Source organism: Rhinoderma darwinii, chromosome 8 (genome assembly GCF_050947455.1).
Source record: "Rhinoderma darwinii isolate aRhiDar2 chromosome 8, aRhiDar2.hap1, whole genome shotgun sequence".
NCBI lineage: Eukaryota > Metazoa > Chordata > Amphibia > Anura > Rhinodermatidae > Rhinoderma > Rhinoderma darwinii.
In genome coordinates this window covers 42,924,288-42,951,678 of record NC_134694.1, presented here as the reverse complement: position 1 = coordinate 42,951,678, position 27,391 = coordinate 42,924,288, and the positions used below count along the sequence as shown (strand labels likewise).

Genomic DNA, 27,391 nt, shown 5'->3' with positions numbered 1-27,391 from the left:
TAGAAATACCCCACATGTGGCCCTAGTGCACTTATTGACTGAAGTACAGGCCTCAGAAACAAAAGGAACACCTAGGGGATTTTGGGGCCTCCTTTTTATTAGAAAATATTTTAGGCTCCATGTCGGGTTTGAAAGGCTCTTGCGGCACCAAAACAGTGGAAATCCCCCAAAAGTGACCCCATTTTGGAAACTATACCCCTTGAGGAAATTATCTAGGGGTATAGTGAGCATTTTGACCCCGCAGGTTTTTTGCAGAAATTATTGGAAGTAGGCTGTGAAAATGAAAATCTACATTCTTTCAAAGAAAATTGTAGGTTTAGCTAATTTTTTTCTAATTTGCACAAGGACTAAAAGGAGAAAATACACCACTACTTTTGTAAAGCAATTTCTCCCGAGTAAAACAATACCCCGCATGTGGTCATAAACAGCTGTTTGGACACACGGCGGAGCTTAGAAGGGAAAGAGCGCCATTTGGCTTTTGGAGCTCAAATTCAGCAGGAATGGTTTGCGGAGACCACGTCGCATTTGCAAAGCCCCTAAGGGACCAAAACAGTGAAAACACCAAAAAAGTTACTCCATTTAGGAAACTACACCCCTTGAAGAATACATCTAGGGGTATAGTGAGTAATTTTTTTTTCCCAATAAGATGTAGCTTTAGCTCAACATTTTTCATATTCTCAACAAATAAATGAAAAAAAGCACCCCAACACTTGTAAAGCAACTTCTCCTGTGTACGGCAATACCACATATGTGGTCATAAACGGATGTTTAGGCACAGAGTAGGGCTCAGAAGGGAAGGAGCGCCATTTGGCTTTTGGAGTACAGATTTTGCTGGATTGGTTTCTGGTCGCTATGTCGCATTTGCAAAGTCCCTGTGGGACCAAAACAGTGGATTCCCTCCCCAGAAGTGACCCCATTTTGGAAACTACACCCCTCAAGGTATTCACCTATTGGTGTAGTGAGCATATTAACCCCACAGGTGATTGGTAGAAATTGGTGTGCACGCGATGTTGCAGAGTGAAAATGGTTTTTCAATAGATATGCCAATATGAGGCGCCCAGCTTGTGCCACTGGAGACACACACCCCAAAAATTGTTAAAAGGGTTATCCCGGGTATGGCGATGCCATATATGTGGAAGTAAACTGCTGTTTGGGCACACTGTAGGGTTCAGAAGGGAGTTGGCGCCATTTGGCTTTTGGAGCGTGGATTTTACTTGTTGTAGTTTTGTTTGGAGTCTTACTGGTGTTTCCGTTTATAATGTGGGGGTACATGTAAGGCGGGCTGGAGTATATAAGGGGCATAGTCAGGTGGTATAGTGGGGTAAAGAAAAACAATAAAATAATCCATAGATGTGTGTTACGCTGTGACACAATCCTTTCTGCACAGGCCGGTGTTGGACTAATAAATGGTCCTTACTTATTCCCCTTTTGGTCCGCACTCGGCACCTTTGAAGTTTGGGGAATTTTGCTGGGTAGTGTTGTCCTGGTATAATACGGGCGCCCTCACTTCCAGCAGATATGGTTGGGCCCTCCCCTTCCTGGTTCCCTAATTTTAGGGGCCTTGATAATTCGCCACTTGAAACAGAAGAAACGTTCCCCTCGGGCCGGCACAACTGCATATTTCTCTTTCCTGACTTATTGGTGCCTTGACTAATTTTATTTTTTCATAGACTTAGTGGTATGACTGCTGTAGTTTTTATTGGTACCATTTTGGGGTGCATGCGACTTTTTGATCACTTGTTATCCTTATTTTTTGGGAGGCAAGGTGACCAAAAAACAGCAATTCTGGCATATTTTTTTAGTTCTTTTTATACAGCGTTCACCACTTGTTATAAATTACATGTTAGCTTTATTCTGCGGGTCAGTCCGATTCCGGTGATACCTAATTTATAGCACGTTTTATGTTTTACAACTCTTTGCACAATAAAATAACTTTTGTAAAGAGAATGGATTTTTACTGTCGCCAAGTTGTGAGAGCCATAACTGTTTTAAATTTTTCGTTGACGGAGCTGTATGAGGGCTTGTTTTTAGCAAGACGAGTTATAGTTTTTATAGACACCATTTTTGGGTACATGCGACTTTTTGATCACTTTTTATTTCAATTTTTGGAAGACAAAGTGACCAAAAAATAGCAATTATGTAAGTATTTTTTAGTTTTTTTTTTATGGCGTTCACTGTGCGGAATAAATAACATTAATATTTTTATAGTTAAGGTCGTTACGGTCGCAGTGATACCAAATATGTATGGCTTTATTATTTTTTTCAATAATAAATGACTTGATAAGGGAAAAAGGGCGATTTGTGTTATTTGAAACTTTTATTTTTATTTTTTTTACACTTTTTTTTTTACACTTTTCTTTAGTCCCACTAGGGGACTTGAAGGTCCAACTGTTTTTTTGATGTTCTAATACATTGCACTACCTATGTAGTGCAATGTATTAGAACTGTCAGTTGTTCACTGACAGCAAGCCGATCAGGCTCCGCCTCCGGGCGGGGACTAATCGGCTAACGTAATGGCAGATAGGAAGCCATTGTTAGGCAACCTGTTGCCATAGTAGCAGTCGCCAGCCTTGCCATCGCATGGCAAGGCTGCCGATTGCATACAAACAACTTTGATGCAGCGATTGCATTGAATCGCTGCATTGAAGGGGTTAACGGCAGGAATCGGAGCTAGCTCCGGTTCCTGCCGATAGATCGGGGTGTCCGCTGTAATGTACAGCGGACACCCACTGCTGATGACGCCGGCTCAGCTTCTGAACCGGAAGCTGAGCCGGCGCCATCTTGCCGATGGTACCGGAAGCCTCCTGGGCCCCACCGACGACGGGACATAGGAGGATTCCGTTACAGGCTGATCGGGAGGTACGTATTAGCCCTCCGATCGCCTTTGCAGCCACCGGCAACCCAGCGATCACGTTGCTGGGGTGCCGATGGCTATAAACTCCTCACATGCTGCGATCTCTATTGAACGCAGCATGTGAGGGGTTAATCGGTCGGATCGGATGCTAGCACCGGTCCTGGCCGATACCTCAGGGTGCCATCTGTAACATACAGCTGTCACCCGGCGGTGATGTTGCTGGCTCAGCTCCTGAGCCAGCTTCATCTCCATGACGTACAGTTACGTGGAGATGCGGGAAAAGGCCATCTCCCATGACGTAACTGTACGTGAAATTGCGGGAAGGGGTTAATGAAGTATTTGCAATATTAAGTCAATGACCCCTTTTAGGTACTCAATCAAATTTTATACGACCAAACGAAAAAAAAATGGTCATAGTGGAGATATAGCCAAATATTTAAAAAAAAATTGAAATCCTTTTAATTTCCCGCCAAACCTGGTAAATCATACTGTACCCATACATTCTCACTGAATCGAGCAGTACTTTTTTCAGTCTAACATTCCATAATATATTTAAACTTGGCAGCTATATAATCCATTGTAACTTGAGAGGCCTCCATCATCCTGCCTATAAAATAATTTATTAAGGGCCATGTACTGGGTCTTTCCTTTCCATATAAGATCTCCATTATTTAAACTCTTTCTATATACAATGTAATCTTATATATAATTCGCAAGGACGTGGTGTCCGAGGCACAGTTGAGAGGACACGTGAGGGGCTTTCCAGCCATTCAGGAAGAGGTGCGGATGGTGGGAGAGCCTGATGTCCCCTTGCTCCAGCATTCACTGTGCTGCGAGTGGCTCGGCGCAGGCAGGCGCGATGTAGTCATGACATCGCGCCTGCCTGTACCGAGTCACTTACAGTGCAGGGCAGAGGAGGAGAAGGATCCACCACCTGTCGGGGGATCGGTAAGTATTTATTATTTTCTATAAGGCACATATGGGGGGCATTACACTGGGTATGGGATGTGGTCGGTCTGATATGATGGCATCTATAGGGTTGCATTGTACTGTGGGGGGCATTATACTGTGGGGACAGCTATGGGGCATTATACTGTTTGTGGGCAGCTATGAGGGCATTATACTGTGTGTGGGCAGCTATGGGGGCATTATACTGTATGGGGGCATTATAATGTGTGGGGGCAGCTATGGGGGAGCATATATATATATATATATATATATATATATATATATATATATATATATATATATACATACATACACAGACCACTGCATTCCTTTTGCTAGCAAACCTGTGTAATAGTTTTAACTAGTATAGAAAAAAAAACTGTAAGTGGGACTCCTTGATTTCCAGCCATACCATTCGGCAGCTTTAGTCACTTCTATTCTGGATCTCTTCCATAATTCTTTGAGTAAACAATGAGTTTTGCTGGAATCTGACTTGGCTACAGCTAAGTCAGGGGATTATTCTTCTGCTTTACCATTCCTCATGCGCGCACTCAGACACTTTTTTCTTTTTTCCTCCAATATTCTTAAACCTGTTTCTGAGTTTCTTTCCTTAGGCCGGGTTCCCACATAGCGTAAACACTGCGGAAAAAAACTGCAACGAAAACGTTAATAAATTGACCTGTCGTGCGGAATTTAAATTTGCAGCATGTCAAGTTGCAGCATGTCGTTGCTTTTCTCTTGCAGATTTTCCCATTGAATTCAAAGGGGTGGCAAAACTTGCATCAGAAAGCTAAGTGTTGCAACTTTTGCAAAAATTGCAACTCAGAAAAAAAACCAAAACACTTACCCAGGACTCCCTGCCTCTTACCCAGTCCAGCCTCCTGGGATGACGTTTTATCCCGTCTGACCACTCCAGCCAATCCCAGGCTGCAGCAGTCGCATGGGCTGTAGTGTCATCCAGGGAGGCTGGAACGGACATCAAAGGACGGACGTTTCACCCTGACAATAGCCTATGTATGGACCTTTTTTATTTCTACGCTGCTTACTGCAGCGGAAATTCCTGCTGATAAACCGCACCGTAATGTAGTGCGGTTTTTCGCACGGAATGTGGTGAGGGTTCCAGGTCGATTTTACGTTGCGTGGCTTTTATGCAGTGTATCTGACATGTGGGAATCCGACTTTTGGAGTATCTGAGGTTTTTGGTATTTCTATTTCCAACTGCAAAGCCTTTACAGCTCCCTTACACCTCACTCAAGTTCACTGTGACCTCACCCAATTCAGACTTCCAGAGAACATCTGCCATTCCACACTATCACTTTGCTCTACAGACTGCTGAGGGTTAAGACTGGTATGACCTTGGCGCCTAACTTTTTTTTTATTTATATGGAAAAAAAAAGATCTTGAAATTCACATTAGCATAGAGTGTCTATCCAAGATCTCACACAAGTGCTTCATATCGGGTTATGCCTAGGAAAAGTCTCCAGATGGTATCTCTGTCCGGATCGCCTCCACTGCATTTACCACACAGTCCCAGACACATGATCCTCCGACAATGGATCTTACATCCACGTTTGGAGTTGCCCTAAAATTAAAGGGGCTCTGTCATCACATTATAAGTGCCCTATCTCCTACATAATCTGATTGGCGCTGTAATGTAGATAACAGTGGTTTTGAAAAACGATAATTTTTGGCCAAGTTATAAACAATTTTAGATTTATGCGAATTCTTTTCTTATTAGACAACTGGGCGTGTTTCACTTTTTTACCAACTGGTCATACACTTCTCATTGTTCCAGCCCAGCATGATCCACAGCGCAGCTTGATTGTGCAGTGAAAGAAGCGGGTTTTTTTTTCTTAATTTTTACTGCCTCATTCTAATACAATCTATGAAACACCTGTGGGATCAAAATGCTCATTACACCCTACGATGATTACCCTGAGGGGTATAGTTTTGAAAATCCAATTTTTCTTCTCAGGGGTTTCTACTGTACTGGTACCTCAGGGGCTCTGGAAATGCGACATGACGCCCAAAAACCAGAATCTACATGTCAAGTAGCACTCCTGCCATTCTGAGCCCTGCGGTGTGTCCAAACAGCAGTTTATTACCACATATGGGGTATTGCCGTACTCGGGAGAAATTGCTTTACGATTGTTTGGGTGCGTTTTCTCCTTTTATTCCTTGTGAATATGAAAAAAATTCAACATTTTAGTAGAAAGAATGTATATTTTCATTTTCACTGCCTAATTCCAATAAATTCAGCAGAAAAACAATGGGGTCAAAATGCTCACTATATACTGCTAGATAAATTCAATGAGGCGTGTAGTTTCCCAAATGGGGTAACTTTTGCAGGGTTTGCACTATTTTGACCAATCAGTGGCTTTGCAAATGTGACATGGTGCCGCACACCATTCCAGCAAAACTTGAGCTCCAAAAGTCAAATGGCGCTCCGTCCTTTCTAAGCCCTGCCGTGTGTCTATACAGCAGTTTATTACCACATATGGGGTATTGTTGTGCTAAGAAGAGTTTGCTTTACAAATGGTTGGGTGGATTTTCTCCTTTATCTTCTTTATCTATTTTAAAAATAAAAAAATATGAGCTAAAACTACATTTTATTTGAAAATCTAAATTTTTTTCTATTTCATGGCATAGTTCCCATAAATTCTGCAAAAACCGTGTGGGGTTAAAATGATAACTATACCCCTAGAAATATTCCTTGAGGGGTGTAGTTTGCAAAATGGGTCACTTTTGGCGGTTTCCGCTGTTTTGGTCTCTCCAGGGCATTGCAAACACGACATGGCACTGAAAACTATTCGAGCAAAATCTGCTGTCCAAAATCCAAATGGTGCTACTTCTCTTCTGAGCCCTGCTGTGGGTCCAAACAGCAGTTTATTACCACATATAGGGAATTGCTGTAATCGGGAGAAGATGCTTTACAAATGTTGGGGTGCTTTGATTCCTTGTAAAATTTCTACGTTTCAGAAAAAAGTAGATTTTCATTTTTACAGACTAATTCCAATAATTAGCAAAGAAACTGTGGGGTCAAAATGCTAACTACCCCTAGATAAATTTCTTGAGGGGTGTAGTTTCCAAAATGGGTTCACTTTTGGGGGGTTTCCACTGTTTTGTCACCACAAGACCTCTTCAAACCTGACATGGTGCCTAAAATATATTCTAAAAAAAGGCAGCCCCAAAATCCACTAGGTCCTCCTTTGCTTCTGAGGCCTGTGTTTCAGTCCATTAGCACACTAGGGCCACATGTGGGATATTTCTAAAAACTGCACAATCTGGGCAACAAATATTGAGTTGCATTTCTCTGGTAAATCTTTCTATGTTAAAGAACAAAATGTATTAGCAATGAATTTTGGGGAAAAAAAAGGACATTTTTAAATTTCCCCTCTACATTGCTTTAATTCTTTTGAAACACCTAATGGGTTAAGGAACTTTCTGAATGCTGTTTTGAGTCCTTTGAGGTGTCTAGTTTTTAAAATGGGGTGATTTATAGGGACTTTCTAAAATATAAGGCCCTCAAAGCCACTTCAGAACTGAACTGGTCTCTGAAAAAATAGCCTTTTGAAATTTTCTTGAAAATGTGAGAAATTGCTTCTAATGTTCTAAGCCTTGTAACGTCTTAGAAAAAAAAAGGATTTTTAAAAACGCTGTAAACATACAGGAATTGTTAACTAGTAAGTATTTTGTGCGGTATTTGTAACGTCTATGGCTGCTTCCTCCAATTTCTCCGTCTGCTCCTCCTGTCAGCACCAGTTCTGATCCCTAGTTCTCACTGCCATTACCACCTCGTTTTATCTGAGACATGCAGGGGATTTCTCAACCAGTGTCATCCACTTCACCTTGCATGGCAGAGCATTTTCCTCGGATGGTGCCAGGATCGCCTTGATTGTTTCCTTGGCGTGGGCGAACCCTATCTGGGAATGACGGGGACCTGTGACTTTTAGGGGTTCCTGCGGTTATTCAGCACTGTGTTTTGAGCAGCCTGGACGAGTCTTGTCAGCAGCTACCTCCCCTACTGAACCTTCGCCAGGAGGACACCTCCGTGGGCGAGTACACCATCCAGTTCCGGACCCTGGCAGGTGAGCTGTCCTGGAACAACGAGACGTTGGTAGCTTCCTTGTTGGCGCGCTATATTTAAACATCTTCTCGGGGACATGAATCACAGACCGTAATCGGGATTAGAGCGTCTGGCAGACGCCGTTACGACATTACATTTACACTACCAACAGGTAAGCTGACTCTTAGATTCATTTCAATGGTACTTTTTCTCTTTGCTTTACTCTGTGCACAGCGTTTAATTACCGGTCTTTATGGTATGGTCGGAGGGGACATCGTAGCTATTCCCCCCCCCTTTTTTATAACTATTTTCTTTGATTACTTACCAGCATGACTTAATGTTTTCTTGAGTGCCTTGATACCTTTACTCCTTTGGAGGAAGTCCCACTTCATCTATTTTCATTATTAAGCGACAGCATTAACACATTGCGTGTCATATAGATTCCTACTGTGAAAGAAATTATTTAATTCCACCATTTTGTCTTCTATTCTATATTTCCATTTTAACTTCAATATAAGAGTGATATTTTGAGAGAATGCATTTCTGTTTTTGCTGTGTTAAGGAATTGAATCAGCAAGAATAAAGGCTGAGGGAAAACTGATGACTCAAGACCCCACCCTCTACGCCCTCCTTACAGAATACAGAAGATGATAAGGACTTACCATTTTCTGACTTGATAGGAAAATATTGCAATGCTAAGAAAATATTGTGAATGTAATTTGTTTTGTGCAAACTCAAGAGAATATATTACAGCTGATGTAGTAAAAGTTCAGTCTAAAAAACTGTATATAAGCCTACTCATAATGTATGTAAAATGCCGTCTGCCATCACTTGCTGAGTGACATCATTATGACACTGCTGTGAAACCTTCTCATGAGGAAATAAATATGAATGAATCTGGAGCAACTGTTTGACTTTGAATTATCCACAACAATTTTGGTGCCGAAAAGTCCCGGGAACCGAAAGCGGCTGCAACGGAACCAGGATGGGAACCAAGGACAGGAGACCGAAATGGCGCCATCAAACAGGTGAGAAACTTTTTTTCTCATTCGCTCTCTCTTCCTTTGGTCCCCAGTCCCTCTGTTCTCTGTCGTGAGTACGGTTGCCAAGAACCTCAAACAGTTGTTAAATGTACTAACCTCTTTTTGATATGTATGTGAATGAATGAATGAGGATGTTGGTGCACGCCACATCAGCGTGAAAGAGGCCTTTACGGCGGAGTGCTTAAAACTGCCTCAAGACGCACCTCTACGGAGAAGGCATGGTGGGGGCAGTGCTGTGATAAGTAAGAGGACCCTACCGTCCTCAGACACGATTGTTGTTCTATTTTTCTGTGTTTGTCAAGTAAATTGTTATTAACCACTGCCTGAGCAGCAGAAGGACAAAAAAGTGCGCGTGTCCTGAAGCTACTCCTGGCTTGTCTCCCTCATGAAAAATCATACTGCTTAGAAGATACCTTTCTTAGATTGTTTGATATAGATGATATAATGAGCAGATCCTGTGTGGGATTATTGTTTAGTTGGTTGTAATTTGGCTCAGTTGGAATATTTGTGTAGTGTATACAGGGTGTATACGGGTACGTAGGAGATACGTAGTGTGGGACTTTCCCTAACAGCCAATAGCCATAGTGTTTGTTAGTGAAAATAAAAACTGAGAGAGAAGGGTAGGAGTCCCCTCCATCATAGCAGGGCTATGGGCAACAGTCACGGCAAACGAGGGTCTGGCCGATCACCAGATCACAGAGTAGGGCGTCCGCAGGCTTCTCTGACCCCACAGGAGGAGATTAATTTGAAGTATGGCATATGGGTAAGCAAGCACCTGTTAAAATGGTGTAAGCTTACTAGGGGATTGGATTCAGGTATTCCAAAAAAAGGAACATATGAACTGACTCGCTGGGTCTGTTTCTATAAAAATTTTAAATCCAGAATCACTGAGCCAAATGAGAAAGCAGCTTGGAGTAGATGGATTGTAGAGTCTTTTAGAAAGCAACAAAAAGGCGAAGGTATATACACAGTAGGCATTAAAACAGGGTCTAGTCAGTCAGGTGAAGATAAGCAGGTTGAAGATGAGGAAGAGGGAGAGTTAATTTCAAATATAGAACAAATTGCAATGTCTCTAGTGGAGCCCACCGCAGCGGACTTAGAGGTCCCTGACTCGAGCACCCAGGGTATTCCAGTGGACACAGGGGCTAGATCTAAAAGCCCGCTTCAAGTGCCCACTAGCTCGGCTGCGTTGTACCCCACTGCAGACTTGTCACTTGCATATAGCTCTCCACCCCCAGTGTATATTGAACCTGAGGTCAGGGCCACTGCCCCTGAATTTATGTCTCCTCACTCTACCCCCACCCCATGGGAGAAAGTATCTGTCCCAGGGGGAGGAAAGGTTTTGTGCGGAGTACATGGGGAACTCCTGATCACCCCTAAAATAAACCAAAAAGAAGTAGACAGGATGACTGAGGAACAATTGTTGCCTTTGGCCTCAGCTTTCCCTGTCAGACAACAACTAATACCTGGTACAAATGGCCAGACAGAGAGGAGGATCACTCAACATGTCCCGTGGACACCTGGGGAAATGAAAGGATTCCTCTCATCAATCCCTAAGCCACGGAACAATCCACATGGATTTGTAAATGAACTGTACAATGTCGCAGTGAGTTACAATCCTACTTGGAGGGACCTGTTGCAGATAATAAAGGCCACGGCTGGTCAAATAGATGCAGCAGCCATCTGCACCAGGCTCACCCTACCACAAAATCCATCGGAACGTGAAGACACTCCTCAAATGGCGTTGCAATATGTCACCCAGATCAAGGACAAGATTGGAGATGTCTTTCCTCCACAGTCCTGGATAAGGGTGACTAATATTCAACAAAGGGTTAAAGAACCAGTGGAGGATTATTTTGAAAGGTTTAGACAGGTTGTAGAAGAGGCAGGTGGGAATTTAGATGACCAAGGAATGGGAAAGATGCTGACTGCCACCTTAGTGTCTGGACTGAATAAGGATATCCATGATAAATTAATCTCAGCCCATGCCGATTGGCGTGATAAATCAGTCCCAGCACTAATGAGCCTAGCTAGCTCAATCCAGAGGAATATACAAGATGTACAGGAAAAAAGAGTTCAGAAGATAATGTTGGTAGATGTACCAGAGAGACAGATAGAAGGAGGTAAAAGCTGGGGAGGAAATAGATGGGATCGTAGCAAATTCAGATGTTACAATGGTGGAAAAATGGGTCACTTTTTAAGGGATTGCAGGGCCCCGAGGAAAGGGAGACAGGAGGATAATTGACGAGGAGGGCTTCCAGTGTTACCAGTGATCTCTGAGAGCAGGGGGGGTGATGCCTTTGTCCATTTGACCCTCTCTGAAATGCCTTTTTATACAGTAGAGTGCCTGGTGGACACTGGTGCAGCCCGCAGTGTTCTTAAAAGATCAGAAGCCCCAAATTTAGAAACTACCGGATTTATAGATGCTGTAGGACTGGGGGGTAAACCCATTACATTGAGGGAAACGGTAGAGACCCCTGTAAATATAGGTCCAATTAGCACCTCCCTTTCTTTTGTCATTAGTGAATCTGTTCCTTGCAGTTTGCTGGGGAGAGATGCACTGATGAAGTTGAAAGCTAACATCCAGTACACAGAGAATGGACCTATTGTGACATCATCGGTGGGATCAGATGACCATAACACTTTGGAAAGTCTGATTCCTCTGATGGTGGTCTGCAGTCTTGCAGAGCAGGATATCCCTCCTGATCTGAAAGATGTCCCCCAGGAGATCTGGGCTACAAAAGGAGGACCAGTGGGCCTGATAAAACAAGCAGACCCAGTGGTCATCAAGCTTAGACCTGGAGCTAACCTACCCCGAGTCCCTCAATACCCCCTCAGTCTGAAACAAATGAATGGCGTAAGAGACCAAATTAAATCTTTGGTGAATCAGGGCATCCTAGTTCCCATAAAGTCCCCGGTAAACACACCCCTGTATCCAGTGGCTAAGCCTGGGAAACAAGGCCAGTTCCGTTTGATCCATGACCTACGGGCGGTAAACAAAATTATCCAGGAAGACTCCCCACTTGTCCCAAATCCTCACACTATTCTAGGAGAGATCCCACCAAATGCCTCCTGGTTTAGTGTGATAGATTTAGTTGATGCTTTCTTCTGTGTGCCTGTGCACCCAGACTCTCAGTATCTGTTTGCCTTCACCTTTGAGGGACAACAGTATGCTTGGACAAGATTGCCACAGGGAATGATTTCTTCACCTTCTGAATTTGGTCAAACTATGAAACAGGTCCTCGATAGGTGGCGATCGCCACCAGAGGTCACTATTGTGCAGTATGTTGACGATCTATTGCTAACAGCCCCCTCAAAGGAGTTGTGCATTAGTGCAACTGCTTCTCTATTGTCCCACCTGAGTGCTGAGGGATGCAAAGTATCCCCTAGTAAGTTACAGTTTTGCCAGGAAAAAGTTACCTTCTTGGGACACTGTATTTCACAGGGCTCTAAACATATCACTACTGATAGAGTCTCTGTGATCCAGAGGGCACCATACCCACAGAGTGGCAAGCAAATTAGAGCCTTTTTGGGACTAGTTGGGTACTGTAGACAATGGATACCAAATATGTCTCAACATGCTGCTCCTCTTTATGCTCTGACGACTCAGGCTGGTCACTTAGAGTTGTCTGCAGAGGAAAAACAGGCTGTAGATCATTTGAAAGCTGCCATACTTAGTGCCCCTTCACTAGCACTCCCAAACTATACAAAGCCATTCTACCTGTTCTGCCATGAACAGGAGGGACAGGCTTCAGGGGTGCTTACTCAGAAGTATGGAGGGAAACAGAAACCAGTGGGCTACTTTAGTGCCAAGCTTGATTCTGTTATCTCAGCAGGAGCTGCATGTGTCAAATCAGTAGCTGCAGGAGCCCTCCTAGTTGAAAAGACAGCTTATATTGTGTTGGGAAATCAGTTATTTCTTATGGTTCCCCATGCTGTACAAGCAGTCCTTCACAGCCTAACCACCAGACACCTCTCTGCTGCCAGATTAACCAAATATGAAATCTCCCTGTTAGCACCATCTAATATCACCATACTCAGGTGTAATGTACTAAATCCTGCTACCCTCTTACCACTCCAGACTAATGAGGATGGACAGGATCCAGAGCATGATTGTGGGCAGGTGGTGGAACTTTTTTACACCCCTTCCAGTCCTGTGCTGGATGAGCCCATCCCAAACGCTGAAATGACCCTCTATGTGGATGGGTCCAGGCAACAAAAACCAGAGGGAGGGTTTGCTGCAGGTTTTGCTGTAACAGATGACACCTCTGTTTTATACTATGAGACCCTTGATCCTGGCATACATTCTGCACAGAGTGCAGAGTTGCTTGCCCTGATCAAGGCATGTAAACTGGCAGAGGGAAAGACTGTAAATATATATACGGACTCCCGTTACGCTTATGGAGTTGTGCATGATTTTGGTTTTCTGTGGGAGCACAGAGGTTTCTTAACTTCATGTGGGAAGGTTGTGAAGCATGCAGACCTCATACAGCAGCTGCTGGAAAATGTAAAGCTACCTAGAGCTATAGCTGTTATCAAATGTCAGGCACATCAGCGAGCAAAAGATCCTATCACTATGGGTAATAACAGGGCAGATGAAGCGGCTAAAAAGGCTTCTTTTCTGATAATCCAAGAGTCCCCAAATGACGACCAAAATCTGACAATGGACACTCTCATAACTTTGCAAAAACAGGCAGGTCCCCAGACACACAGTAAATGGAGGAAGACAGGTTGTAAGCCAGATAATGGTGTTTGGAAACATGAGGATGGTCGATTGTGTGCCCCTCCAGCTATATATCAGTTTTTAACAAACTTATCTCATCTTCCATCTCATGTTTCCAAAGGAGGAATGGTTTCTATTGTAAGTAAATTTTGGTTTGCACCCGGATTCTCACAATTTGCAACACAATGGTGCAAGAAATGCATGATTTGTGCCAAGCACAATCCAGGTAAAAAGACTAGGGTACAGATGAAACACCTTGTAAAACCTGACTACCCATTCCAGAGACTGCAGATAGACTACATTCAACTACCTAAATGTGGTGTCTATGAATATGTCTTAGTATGTGTGGATATGTTCTCCTCTTGGGTAGAAGCATGGCCTGTTGCTAAGGCAACAGCTGTAGTGACGGCTAAGAAAATAATATCTGAGATTGTGTGCAGATACGGCCTACCTGAGACGGTAGAGTCTGACCGGGGGACACATTTCACGGGGCAGGTATTTGCAGAAATGTTGAAAGGGTTGCAAATTAATCAACAGCTACACACTCCATATCATCTACAGTCATCAGGGAAGGTTGAGAGAGCAAATGGCATCTTAACAAATAAGATAGCTAAAATCTGTGAGCAAACAAAACTTACTTGGGTACAAGCCCTACCGTTAGCTCTATTTGCAATGAGGCATACACCAAAGGGAATGCATGGACTTTCACCGTTCGAAGTGCTGTTTGGCAGGCCACCGCTGACAGGACTTTTCTTTCCACAGGAATTACATGGACAGTATGCTTCTCTAACTGACTATGTTGTCCAGCTCCATAAGCAGCTGACTAATTTGCATGGCTTAGTCTTTTCTTCTTTACCAGACCCAGAAGGCAAAACTGGAACTCACCACCTCCAACCTGGAGATTGGGTCGTGATAAGAAGATACGTGAGGAAACATCTGGAACCCAGATTTGATGGCCCATACCAAGTACTACTGACCACTTCTACCTCAGTGAAAGTAGAGGGGAAACCCAACTGGATTCACGCTTCTCACTGTAAAAAGGTGAACTTTCAGGTCAGGTGACGCAGATCTGTGTAAAAAGGGTGAGGCCACTAGGAGACAGGAGGATTGACTATAGGAAAATGTCAAAAATGCATTTGCTGTTTTGCCTGTTCCTTTGTATCTTATGCTATTGTACACAGGTGAATGGAGAACGGCGGAAGAACTCTATTTGGCTTCTACATCAACAAACAGCCAAGCAGCTGAACATAACGGACTGTTGGATCTGTTCTCATGTTCCTGCAAATCATAAAGGAATCCCTTTAATTGGTGTGCCAATATCTATGAATGATCTCAATCTCACAGACTATAGCTATGATGTTGAAATAGATGTAAATCACACTGCTCACAAAGCTCTCTCAGACCAAGGAACATATTTAGAAATTGCTGGCCTACTAAATACACCCACTATGTGCATAGGGCCTATGTATGCTGATCACATAGCCAGTATTAATGGGCGCAAAGTCAATTTACCTAAGGTACACGTTGGAGAAACAGATTGTAAAAATGCCACATTACTATTCAATATGAAGTATGAAGTAAACTGTGATGAGGTACATGGTAATTGTAATAACAAATGTTGGTGTGCAACTATGACAGCGTCTTGTGCCCCCAGGTGTTCCTGTCCTGACAAAGGAGATGATGATGAATGGGACTGTAAGACTAAAGTGCATGACAATATGAGATGGTTTCAAAGTTGGTTGGGGAATCATGGTAAAATAGTTCCTAGGGTAATAACACCAGGGCTATATTATATTTGTGGTAACCGAGCCTATTCGTGGCTTCCTATGGGAGCGTGGGGTAATTGCACTATAGGAAGAGTTGTTCCAGCCATCAGACAACGTCCAAATATCTCAATTGCTGACATTTATGAAATGTATTCTAAGGAGACTAGATATAAACGAGAGTTGTTTACAGAAGCAGATAAAGCTTGGATGTGGTTCCCCTCTTGGACAGGCTGGGGAATCGAACTAGCGAATAAGTTAAACAAATATGCTAGTATTATGGATGGGATAATTAATGAGACCTCCAGTTCTATCCATGCTATCAATGAAGAGTTGGCCCAAGTTAGGAAAGTCGCCCTCCAGAATAGAATGGCTCTTGATTATCTGTTAGCGATAGAAGGTGGAACTTGTGCTATAATAGGTGAAGAATGTTGCACCTGGATTGAAGACTCACATGACCCCATAGAGGCACACATGAATAAGGTAAAGGAATTGCAGAAAAAAGCTAGAGATATATCTAAGGAGGGATGGAATCCCTTTTCTTGGATGGGATCTACTGGTGTTTGGTTTAATAATATGCTTTCTGGATTGCTGAAACCCATAGTGGTAGTGATAGGACTGATTTTAATGCTATTAATTGCCTGGAAATTATTAATGTGTTGTGTTTCTCGTTGCAGTAAAGATGTGGATACAACTATTCTCTAAACATGATGACAAAACAGCTACAGAGTTGATCGTCTGACAGCCAAGCTCGACTACCCGCCTCTCCTGAAGACCCCTCAGCTGTTTGAGAGTAGGGTGGAGGACATCATCTCTGAGAAGAGGGTCCCACAGATGCACCCCAGCAGTTTGAGCACCACCCTTAAAGAAGAGTTAATGCTCTGAGAATGATTTCACCGGGGATTTCTCCGGGGTGGTCCTTGTGATGTGATGCATCTCTGGCCGGCTGTTGTCATCTACAATAGTTAGAAAAGAGTTTGTGTGTGTGTTTTGCTATCAATACAACATATGGACGATTTAGTGGAAATTTCTACCAAGAAACAGTCAAGAATAGATGTTTGACATCTCATGGTCTATGCAGCTTATCTGTATACTCTGTGAAGTACGGACTGTCTCGGGGGTGGTTTCCAGGATAGGAAGGATGATAGTTAGTTAGTGAGAATAATATATATATATGTGTGATAATGATATTATCAAAAGGGTGAAATGTGAAAGAAATTATTTAATTCCACCATTTTGTCTTCTATTCTATATTTCCATTTTAACTTCAATATAAGAGTGATATTTTGAGAGAATGCATTTCTGTTTTTGCTGTGTTAAGGAATTGAATCAGCAAGAATAAAGGCTGAGGGAAAACTGATGACTCAAGACCCCACCCTCTACGCCCTACTTACAGAATACAGAAGATGATAAGGACTTACCATTTTCTGACTTGATAGGAAAATATTGCAATGCTAAGAAAATATTGTGAATGTAATTTGTTTTGTGCAAACTCAAGAGAATATATTACAGCTGATGTAGTAAAAGTTCAGTCTAAAAAACTGTATATAAGCCTACTCATAATGTATGTAAAATGCCGTCTGCCATCACTTGCTGAGTGACATCATTATGACACTGCTGTGAAACCTTCTCATGAGGAAATAAATATGAATGAATCTGGAGCAACTGTTTGACTTTGAATTATCCACAACACTACTCAATGACATATGCATTGTTATAATACTTGGAGGTGGACGTATTGCATTATTACATTAACTTTATAGAACATATTACAGAGTTGTATGTATGTTTATTATCGATAATGTTCGATTTGCATATTCTATACCATTTCTAGACATGGAATTTTATTTTTTACGTTTATTTTCGTCATTTTCAGTGATCTACTGTGTTTTGTTATGTTAGTATATATGATTGATTATTATTTCTATTTTTATCGATTGTGATAAAGACCTAGGTTAAGTCGAAACGTTCAAAAATCGCTTTATAAATCGCTTTAAACTTATATGACGATTTCAAGAAGTATACATAATAAAATTATTTTGAAAACCATTCCTAAAGGATCATTCGAGTGCTTTCAGGTTATTTTTTGGTAGCTTCCTTTTGGCATGGACTGTCATCTGAGATCAAAGGCAAACTGGCTGCCCGTGATCTACCACCTACCTTGGACGACCTAATTTTACTTGCCACCCGGGTTGATATGAGGCTCAGAGAAAGATTCCAGCAACCCCTCTTGTTCTCATCTGTTGCTCCATCCGAGGTTCCTATGCAAGTGGATACTATCTGTCCAGGAGAAACAGCGCAGGCGCACTTCTGGACTTTGTCTATATTGCGGCCTCGGAGGCCATGTTGTGCTCCTGTGTCCCCAGAAGCCAAAAAACTCCAACGCCTAGGATTGGTTGGGGAGACACAACCCTTGGCGACATAGCATTTGACAGAGAACTTTCTTCCAAGCTGTTCATCGCTTTGACTATTGTCGCTGGCGAGAGGACCCACCTGGAAGCTGCCTATCTGTGTTCAATCTGTTTTTATTGGTAAATGCATATTGAAAAGGGATACAACATAATATGAGAACATTGGCTACGCAGAGCCAAAACTAAGTATCATAGGAAAGGAGCAATAACCGTGTAACATAAAGGGGGGGGGGGATTGAGGGAAGGGAAAGACTAAGGAGTTAGGGTAGGACAATAGAGGGGTCCAAAATAAGTAAATTAAACAATAATAAGAGCAATGTGTGGCAACAATGGCTGTACGGTGCTATTATGTCTCATGTGGACAGTGATAATCAAACAAACAGTGATCAGCAAAGAACCGCAGTATGAAAATGACCAGCATATCAGCATATACCATAGTATGCAAAATAATACATCAAAATATCATTTATAGGGTGGAAAAATCAGGGAAGTCAAGCCAGGGAGACCAGGTGGACAAGTATTTCTCACGTGTCCTAGATTCCTAATGTGCTAGTTCCTCAAAACGTTGAATTTCAAAGGGTTCATAAACTTTCTAAATGCTGTTGTGAATACTTTGAGGGGTCTAGTTTCTAAAATGGGGTATTTGATAGGGGTTTCTAATATATGGGCCCCTCAAAGCAACTTCAGAACTGAACTGGAACCTAAAAAAATAAATAAATGAGGCAATACTTCGCTTCTTACATTATACTGATAATGAGCCGTGCCCACCCCGAGATAACCCCAGTTTTGACCGTTTGTATAAACGGAGACCCCTATTAGACCGTTCCAGTGCCCGGTTTTCCCAAGCATTCACCCCCGAGAAGTGTATTTCTATTGATGAGTCCCTGGTACATTTTAAAGGGAGGGTTCAATCTCCTGCGAGAGTGCATCCGGGTATACCTACAGGTTTAGGCTATATGAAGGGAAGGCCACCCCCAAACCAGACTGCATCCTGGACTACAATAGGTACATGGGAGGGATGGACTTGTAAGATCAAATCCTGAAGCCCTACAGCGCCATGCGGTGTGGTACAAGAATCTGGCCGGGCACATCATACAGATGGCATTGTACAATGCGTACGTGCTACGTCGATGTGCAGGCCGGTCGGGAACTTTCCAGGGATTTCAAGAGGTGATTATCAAGAACCTAATCTTTAGGGACCAAGAAGGGGGGGGCACCCAGTACTTCTGGAAGCGGGGCCACACGCATCGTACCAAGGCGGCAACACTTTCCAGGAGAAGTTCCCCAAACTGGCAAGAAGGGAAAAAGTCAAAAGAGGTGCAAAGTCTGCTATAGGAGGGCGATAAGGGATGACACAATATATCAATGTGACACGTGTCCCGAATAACCAGAGCTCTGTATGATAGTCAGTTTTAAAATTTATCATACATCCCTTGGTTTATAATTTACCCCAATTTTACTTACCCTGATGCACTCCGCACAGCTTATCCCCCCTCGTCTTTCCCCTCTGAGCCCTGCTGTGTGTCCAGGCAGCTGATAACCGCTACATGTAGGGTATTGCCATACCCGGGAGAACCTACATTACAGTTTATGGGGTGTAGCTGTCTGGTCAAAATGCTCACTACACCTCTAGATGAATGCCTTAAGGGTGTAGTTATTAAAAGAGGGTCACTTCTTGCGGGTTTCAACTGTACTGGTACCTCAGGTGCTTCTGCATACATGACTTTGCACTAGAAAATCCCCAGTAGGCCAAATGGTGGTCCTTTCCTTCTGAGCCCTCCCATGGGCCCAAACGGCAGTTTATCACAACAAATGGGGTATTGCGGCACTCAGAACAAATTGCGCAACAGAATGGGGTATTTTGTTTCTTGTGAAAATAAGAAATTTTCAGCCAAAACTACATATTATTTGAAAAAAAATATTTTGTTTTCATTCCCAGCCCAATTCAAATAAGTTCTGTGAAAAAACTATGGGGTCAAAATGGTCACAACACCCATAAATGAATTCCTTGAGGGGTGTAGTTTCCAAAATGGGGTCATTTGTGGTTGGTTTCTATTGCTTTGATACCTCTGGGGCTCTGCAAATGCGACATGGCACCCGAAAACCAATCCAGCAAAATCTGGACTCCAAAGAACACACAGCGCTCCTTTCCTTCTGAGCCCTCCCATGGGCCCAAACGGCAGTTTATCACCACAAATGGGGTATTGCCGCACTCAGGACAAATTGGGCAACAAAATGGAGTATTTTATTTCTTGTGAAAATAAGAATTTTTGAGCTAAAATGACATATTATTGGAAAAAATATATATTTTTTTAATTCCCAGCCCAATTCAAATAAGTTCTCTGAAGAAACTATGGGGTCTAAATGGTCACATTACCCATAAATGAATTCCTTGAGGGGTGTAGTTTCCAAAATGGGGTAACTTTTGGTGGGTTTCCATTGCTTTGATACCTCTGAGGCTCTGCAAATGCGACATGGCACCCGAAAACCAATCCAGCAAAATCTGGACTTCAACAAACATATAGCGCTCCTTTCCTTCTGAGCCCTCCCATGGGCCCAAACGGCAGTTTATCACCACAAATGGGGTATTGCCACACTAAGGACAAATTGGGCAACAAAATGCGGTATTTTGTTCCCTGTGAAAATAAGAAATTTTGATCACAAATGACATTTTATTGGAAAAAATGAATTATTTTTTTTTCATTTCACAGCCCAATTCAAATACGTGCTGTGAAAAAACTGTGCGGTCAAAATGGTAACAACAACCATAAATGAATTCCTTGAGGGGTGTAGTTTCCAAAATGGGGTCACTATTGGGGGATTCCTACTGTTTTGGCACCTCAACACCTCTTCAAACCTGGCATGCTGCCTAAAATATATTCTAATAAAAAAGAGGCCTCAAAATGCACTAGGTGCTTCTTTGCTTCTAGGGCTTGTGTTTTAGTCCACGAGCGCAGTAGCGCCACATGTGGGACATTTCTAAAAACTGCAGAATCTGGACAATACATATTTAGTAGTGTTTCTCTGGTAAAACCTTCTGTGTTACAGAAAAAAAAATGAATAAAATTGAAATTCAGTAAGAAAAATGAAATTTGCCAATTTCACCTCCACTTTGCTTTTAATTCCTGTGAAATGCCTGAAGGGTTAAAAAACTTTCTAAATGCTGTTTTGAATACTTTGAGGGGTCTAGTTTTTAAAATGGGGTGTTTTATCAGGGTTTCTAATACATAGGCCCCACAAAGCCACTTCAGAACTCGAGGTACCTTAAAAAAAAGGCTTTTGAAATTTTCTTAAAAATATGAGAAATTGCTGTTTATGTTCTAAGCCTTGTAACGTCCAAGAAAAATAAAATAATGTTCAAAAAACGATGCCAATCTAAAGTAGACATATGGGAAATGTGAACTAGTAACTATTTTGGGTGGTATAACCGTCTGTTTTACAAGCAGATGCATTTCAATTCTGAAAAATGCTATTTTTTTCAAAATTTTCTCGAAATTTTGCAATTTTTCACCAATAAACACTGAATATATCGACCAAATTTTACCACGAACATGAAGCCCAATGTGTCACGAGAAAACAATCTCCGAATCGCTTGGGTAGGTTTAAGCATTCCGACGTTATTACCACATAAAGTGAAATATGTCAGATTTGAAAAATGGGCTCTGAGCCTTAAGGCCCAAACTAGGCTGCGTCCTTAAGGGGTTAATTTCCTGCAGGAATAATAGAATGGCACAATATAGCGTTCTAAGAAAAGGTGCTGAAGAATTTTAGTATTATGTGAGAATGCAAGTATTTACTAAAACTATTAAAAAAAAAACATCCAATCTGGTAATTTTTTTTTCCTCATATTTCCCTCTAGAAACTCCACATGGATTATTTGGCGTGACTCTTTCTGATGTCATTGCCCTGGATCGGATAGAACGTCAGCGCATTCTTCCTGTTCGAAATAGAAGAGCTTGCGCTGAAGTTGAGAGCAGTGTCTTGAGTTTTCTGGTACAAACGCAACGTACATCTAACCCAAGCATGTTAATGGACCTTCCTTTATCATCTATATTCAGGGATGGTGCAACCCAGACAAAAAGAAGGGTGAGAAATCCAAAATTTGTAAAATACGTCTTCTGTTTTATTGCACATGATAATGTTTGCTTTGATTAGTAAAACACAAGTTTATTGATGTGTTTATGAGTTTGTTGAACTGCATGTCACAATACTCTGTTTAAAGAGGCTCTGTCACCACATAAGTGCCCTATCTCCTATATAAGGAGATCGGCAATATAATGTAGGAGACAGTAATGCTTTTTATGTAAAAAAAAAACGATCTATTTTTACCACTTTATTACCGATTTTAGATTTATGCTAATGATTTGCTTAGTGCCCAAGTGGGCGTGTTTTTACTTTAGACCAAGTGGGCGTACCAATCGACATCATGCACTCCTCTCCATTAATTTACTCAGCACATAGGGATCCTGCTAGATCCTTATGTGCTGTCTTATACTAACACATTAACAATACTGAAGTGTTTAGGCAGTGAATAGACCTTTAACGGGATGTCTATTCACAATCTCTGCACTTTGTTACTCTGTCTGTGGTAGTTACAGCAGAGGACACGTAATCTCGTTGTAACCTGTCATTTAAAGCGAGATCTCGCGGGATCACGCTTCCTCTGCTGTAACGACCACAGACAGAGTAACGAAGTGCAGGGATTGTGAATAGACATCCCGTGGAATGTCTATTCACTGCCTAAACTCTTCGGTATTGTTAATGTGTTAGTATAAGACAGCACATAAGGATCTAGCAGGATCCCTATGTGCTGAGTAAATTAATGGAGAGGAGTGCATGATGTCGATTGGTCAGCGTCATACACTCCCCTGTACAATGCCCACTTGGTCTAAAGTAAAAATACGCCCACTTGGGCATTAAGCAACTCATTAGCATAAATCTAAAATCACTAATAAAGTGGTAAAAATCGTTTTTTTTTAAAAATAAAAAGCACTGCTGTCACCTACATTATAGCGCCGATCTCCTTATATAGGAGATAGGGCACTTATAATGTGGTGACAGAGCCTCTTTAATTTATGACTATGCATGAAACCAGGTAAACAAAGCACGACTTCCTACATAATTTTAACCCTTTAGTGACCACAAAATTTGGGCCTTAATAACTTATTTTCAAATTTTGAAAATGGCATATCAAGTACCATAATTTTTTTGTTTTTCTGTACTCCAAACCACGTAAGGGGTTATTTTTTGCAGATTAAGTTGTATTTTTTTTTTTAATGACACTATTTTTAAGTACATATAAGGCCTCACCTGTAAGTTGGAGGCTCCGTTAGGGGCGTCCATCTTAGGCCGGATTCACACAAGCGCAAAAGGCAATTGACAGCTCCGTGTGTCAGCCACGTATGATGCGCGGCAGCGTGCTTTTCGCGCAGCGCCATCATTATGACACTCCGTTTGGATGTTTGTAAACAAAAGCACGTGGTGCTTTTCTGTTTTCATTCATCCTTTTCACAGCTGTTGCGCGAATCACGCTTGTCCCACGGAAGTGCTTCCGTGTGGCATGCGTGATTTTCACACACCCATTGACTTCAATGGGTGCGTGATGCGCGAAAAACGCCCAAAGAACCGACATTTCGTGACTTTTTCGCTGCGGACGCACGCAGCGTAAAAATCACGCACCTGTCTGCACGGCCCCATAAATCACGCACGTTGCACGGACGTATATCCCGTTCGTCTGAATAAGCCCTTAGAACCAGCCAAGATTACCGGAGATAATAGTGCAGCATGCCGACCATAAGCACCTATTAAAGTCAATGGGTTCCATCAGCCACCGGCGGGGTCCGTTGTGCAATGGAACTGTTGCTTCCGTTATTCCCTTGATCTCCTCTGCTGACGGAGCAGAACAGCTAAACACACCGACGCAGGTGTGAACTAAGCCTTTCTTTTTTTTTTGGGGGCAATGGATAAAAAATCGGGGTCTTAAATTTATGCCATTTACCGTGTGGTATAAATAACATAACTTTATTCTGCGGGTCATTATGATTACAGCAATACCAGATTTATATAGTTTGTTTTACTACATTTGCACAATAAAAACTTAAAAAAAAAAAAAAAAAGCATTTGTTTTTGCGTCCCCATATTCGAAGAGCCATAACTAATTTATCTTTCTGCCAACGTAGCTGTATGAGGGCTTACTTTTTGCGGATCCATAGTTTTTATTGGTACCATTTTGGGGTATATACGAGTTCTTCATCCTCCTCCTCTTTTTTTTTTTTTTTTGTCGAAGGCAGGGTGACCAGAAAACATCAATTCTGGCATTGTTGTTTAGGGCGCTCAGGTTAAATAGGCTCAAGTTGTTACAGATGCAGCAACACTAATTATGTGTAGCTCTTTAAATTTTTTCTTAATAGAGCATTTTGATAGAAAAAAAGCGGGTATTTAAAAAAAAAAAAATAATTATATTTTACTTGTGATTTTTCATTTATTTATTATTAACTTTATTTTTTAACTTTTTTCTTAGTCCCACTATGGGACTTGATCGCTTTTATAATACTTCTGTACTGCAGTGTATTATGCCTGTCAGTGGGCATACACCCGGGGTTTTTTTGCTAGGCCCCCGACTTCCATAAAAACCATCTGTACTCCGTAATTCACAGCAATGTGGCATAAATACCCTTAATCATTGCAAAACTCATTTTTTAAGAAACTTATCTTACATCATAAAATACAATGGGCACTTGAATAGGGTTGTCACGATACCAGAATTTGGACTTAGATACCGATACTTAGTATAGTATTGGGATACTCGATACCAAAACGATACTTTGCCAACAAAAAAAAAAAGTTCTTCCTTTTTCTGATTTGATGATCCTGGTGTGATGAATTTTGAATCTTCATGTGCCTCACATTAATGGCAATTAAACCCATCATGTTCCTGTGATGTTATAATGGATAACATTGGGTTAACGTGTTTGGAACATGATGGGGTTAATTAGTATTAATGTGCGGCACATGGAGGCTCAATATTCATAATACCTCGTGCCGCACATTAATAATTGAATGAAAGCAGTTTTTATTTTTTTAACCGTATAAACATCATAAATTATGCTATAAATTTGTTATTACGGTCGCGACTATACTGAATGTGTGTATTTTATGTATTGAGACTTTTATTTTGTATATTGTAAAAAATTGGTGTATTTTATTTTACATTACTTTTTTATTAAACTTTAATGTACTGGTATATATCTATACACAGGCAGATGTTTGGACATACCTAAGTATGCCCTAACAACTGGAAATATGGTCAGACAGCCCTGGGGTCCTTCAATGGATCCTGGGCTGTCTGCCCATATATGGTATGTCCCTCGATCTTAACACAGGGATCCCCTGTGACGCCATCCAAATGGCATCCCCTATCTAATTTTCTCCTTGAATGCTGCGGTCCACTTTGATCGCAGCATTCAAAGGAATAGCGGCAGAGATCAGAGGCTTTCCTTAGTCCCGCTGTTAGAGCGGGGCTGCGGCTGTGTAATACAGCCATTGCCTTGCTCCTGACAACAAGTGTGTGCGCGCGCGGTCAGCATAAGGTGATGCGGCTGGCGCTGCACTAATAAGTGGCGGCTCAGGCACGGAATACAGAACAAGTGGGTGTTTTGCAGTTCGTCTGCCATGTTCTGTCTTCAGTGCCTGCGCTCATTAGTGCAGCACTGGTCGTATCTCCTTATGCTGAATGCACGCGCACACTTGTCAGGAGCGCAATGGCTGTATTACAGAGCCGCAGTCCGCTCTGGGTACATTCATGTATTACAATACTAAGCTGTGCGGCCTCATAGCTTGGTATCGAAATAAATGAATGCAAGGTATTGAACAGTTTGAGAGTGCACAGCATCGAAATAGTATAAATTTCAATTCATTGTGCAACCCTACACTTGTGGAGTCTCAGACTATTACATGACCAGTTACATGACCAGCAGAGGTTTCATACTTCCTAAACATTGCCACAAGGCTTTTAAATAGCTGAAATCATTCTAGAATTCAGCGGTCTTTAAAAAAAATATGTAATGACCGTTAAAGTATAAAGGGTAGATCTTTAATAAGCACAGTGTTGTAGTTTTAACAGATTTATTAAAGTATATTCTGAAGTACCAATTTCTGTGGGGTCTTACTGCGATTCGGGATCTCAGTCCACGTGAGCCCCACCAAGTCTAGTTTTGTAAAAATGACTCTCTCTCCTATGTGCCGCTATGGGTCTCAGAGGCCACTACCCACTCTGCTCATGAGCCAGGCGGGGATTGCACCAGTCACTTAGTATTGGGATTGTCCTCTGCCATGGGTGCTACACGAATACATTTTTTACAGTGCTGTGGGTGCCACACCACTACCTTTCTCCTTAAAAGGACCATTCTAAACCGTTATCAACAACAGTAATGAATGATGTTTGCAGAACAACTTGATTTCTATACATTCACTCTCGGATACTAGATGCTTCTCTAATGACAAATGGCATAGAGGGTTATAATTAATCTAGCAATAAATGGTGTATACTTAATTGAGAGAGGTTGAACTTTATGGACTTGTGCCTTTTTTATTTATTTATTTTTAATCTGTGACTGTGTATATACAGGAGGTTGCTCATTATTCTTGAACTGAGTACAGTAGAAAAAAAAATAGTGTAGTACCGTGTAAGCCAGAAGCAAATATGCAATGTTAAATACTTTAGTGTCAAAAGTATAGTAGGTATGATACCTTTATTGGCTAACCAGAAAAATTATGTTTGTAAGCTTTCAGAGCACACCGGTTCCTTCAGGCGAGTTAACAAATGAATGACTTAGAAAAAAGCACAACGTTTAACCCCTTCCCTCTTTTGCCACTTTTGACCTTCCTGACCGAGCCTCATTTTTCAAATCTGACATGTTTCACTTTATGTGGTAATAACTCCGGAATGCTTTCACCTATCCAAGCGATTCTGAGATTGTTTTCTCGTGACACATTGGACTTTAAGTTACTGGCAAAATTTGCTCGATATGTTCAGTATTTAATTGTGAAAAACACCAAAATTTAGCGAAAAATTGCAAAAATTAGCATTTTTCTCAATTTAAATGTATCTGCTTGTAAGACAGGCAGTTATACCACACAAAATTGTTGCTAATTAACATCCCCCATATCTGTACTTTAGATTGGTATCGTTTTTTGAACATCCTTTTATTTTTCTATGACATCACAAGGCTTAGAACTTTAGCAGCAATTTCTCACATTTTCAAGAAAATGTAAAAAGGCCATTTTTACAGGGACCAGTTCAGTTGTGAAGTGGCTTTGAGGGCCTTATATATTAGAAACCCCCAAAAAGTCACCCCGTTTTAAAAACTTCACCCCTCAAAGTATTCAAAACAGCATTTAGAAAATGTCTTAACCCTTTACACTTTCACAGGAATTAAAGCAAAGTAGAGGTGAAATTTACAAATTTCATATTTTTTTGCAGAAAATTTTAATACAATTTTTTTTTATAACACAGAAGGTTTTACCAGAGAAATGCAACTCAATATTTGTTGCCCAGTTTCTGCAGTTTTAGGAAATATCCCAC

General features: G+C 41.6%; 1 protein-coding gene across 1 annotated transcript in view; it reads left to right on the top strand.

The window, feature by feature from the left end:
* The window catches only part of LOC142659465 (rho GTPase-activating protein 6-like), a 370,769-nt gene that overhangs the window by 21,182 nt on the left and 322,196 nt on the right, over nt 1-27,391 (top strand). Inside the window, exon 4 of the mRNA XM_075835626.1 lies at nt 21,668-21,894. Within this exon, the coding sequence (XP_075691741.1) occupies nt 21,668-21,894 (227 nt within the window). The remainder of the gene's footprint in view (nt 1-21,667; nt 21,895-27,391) is intronic.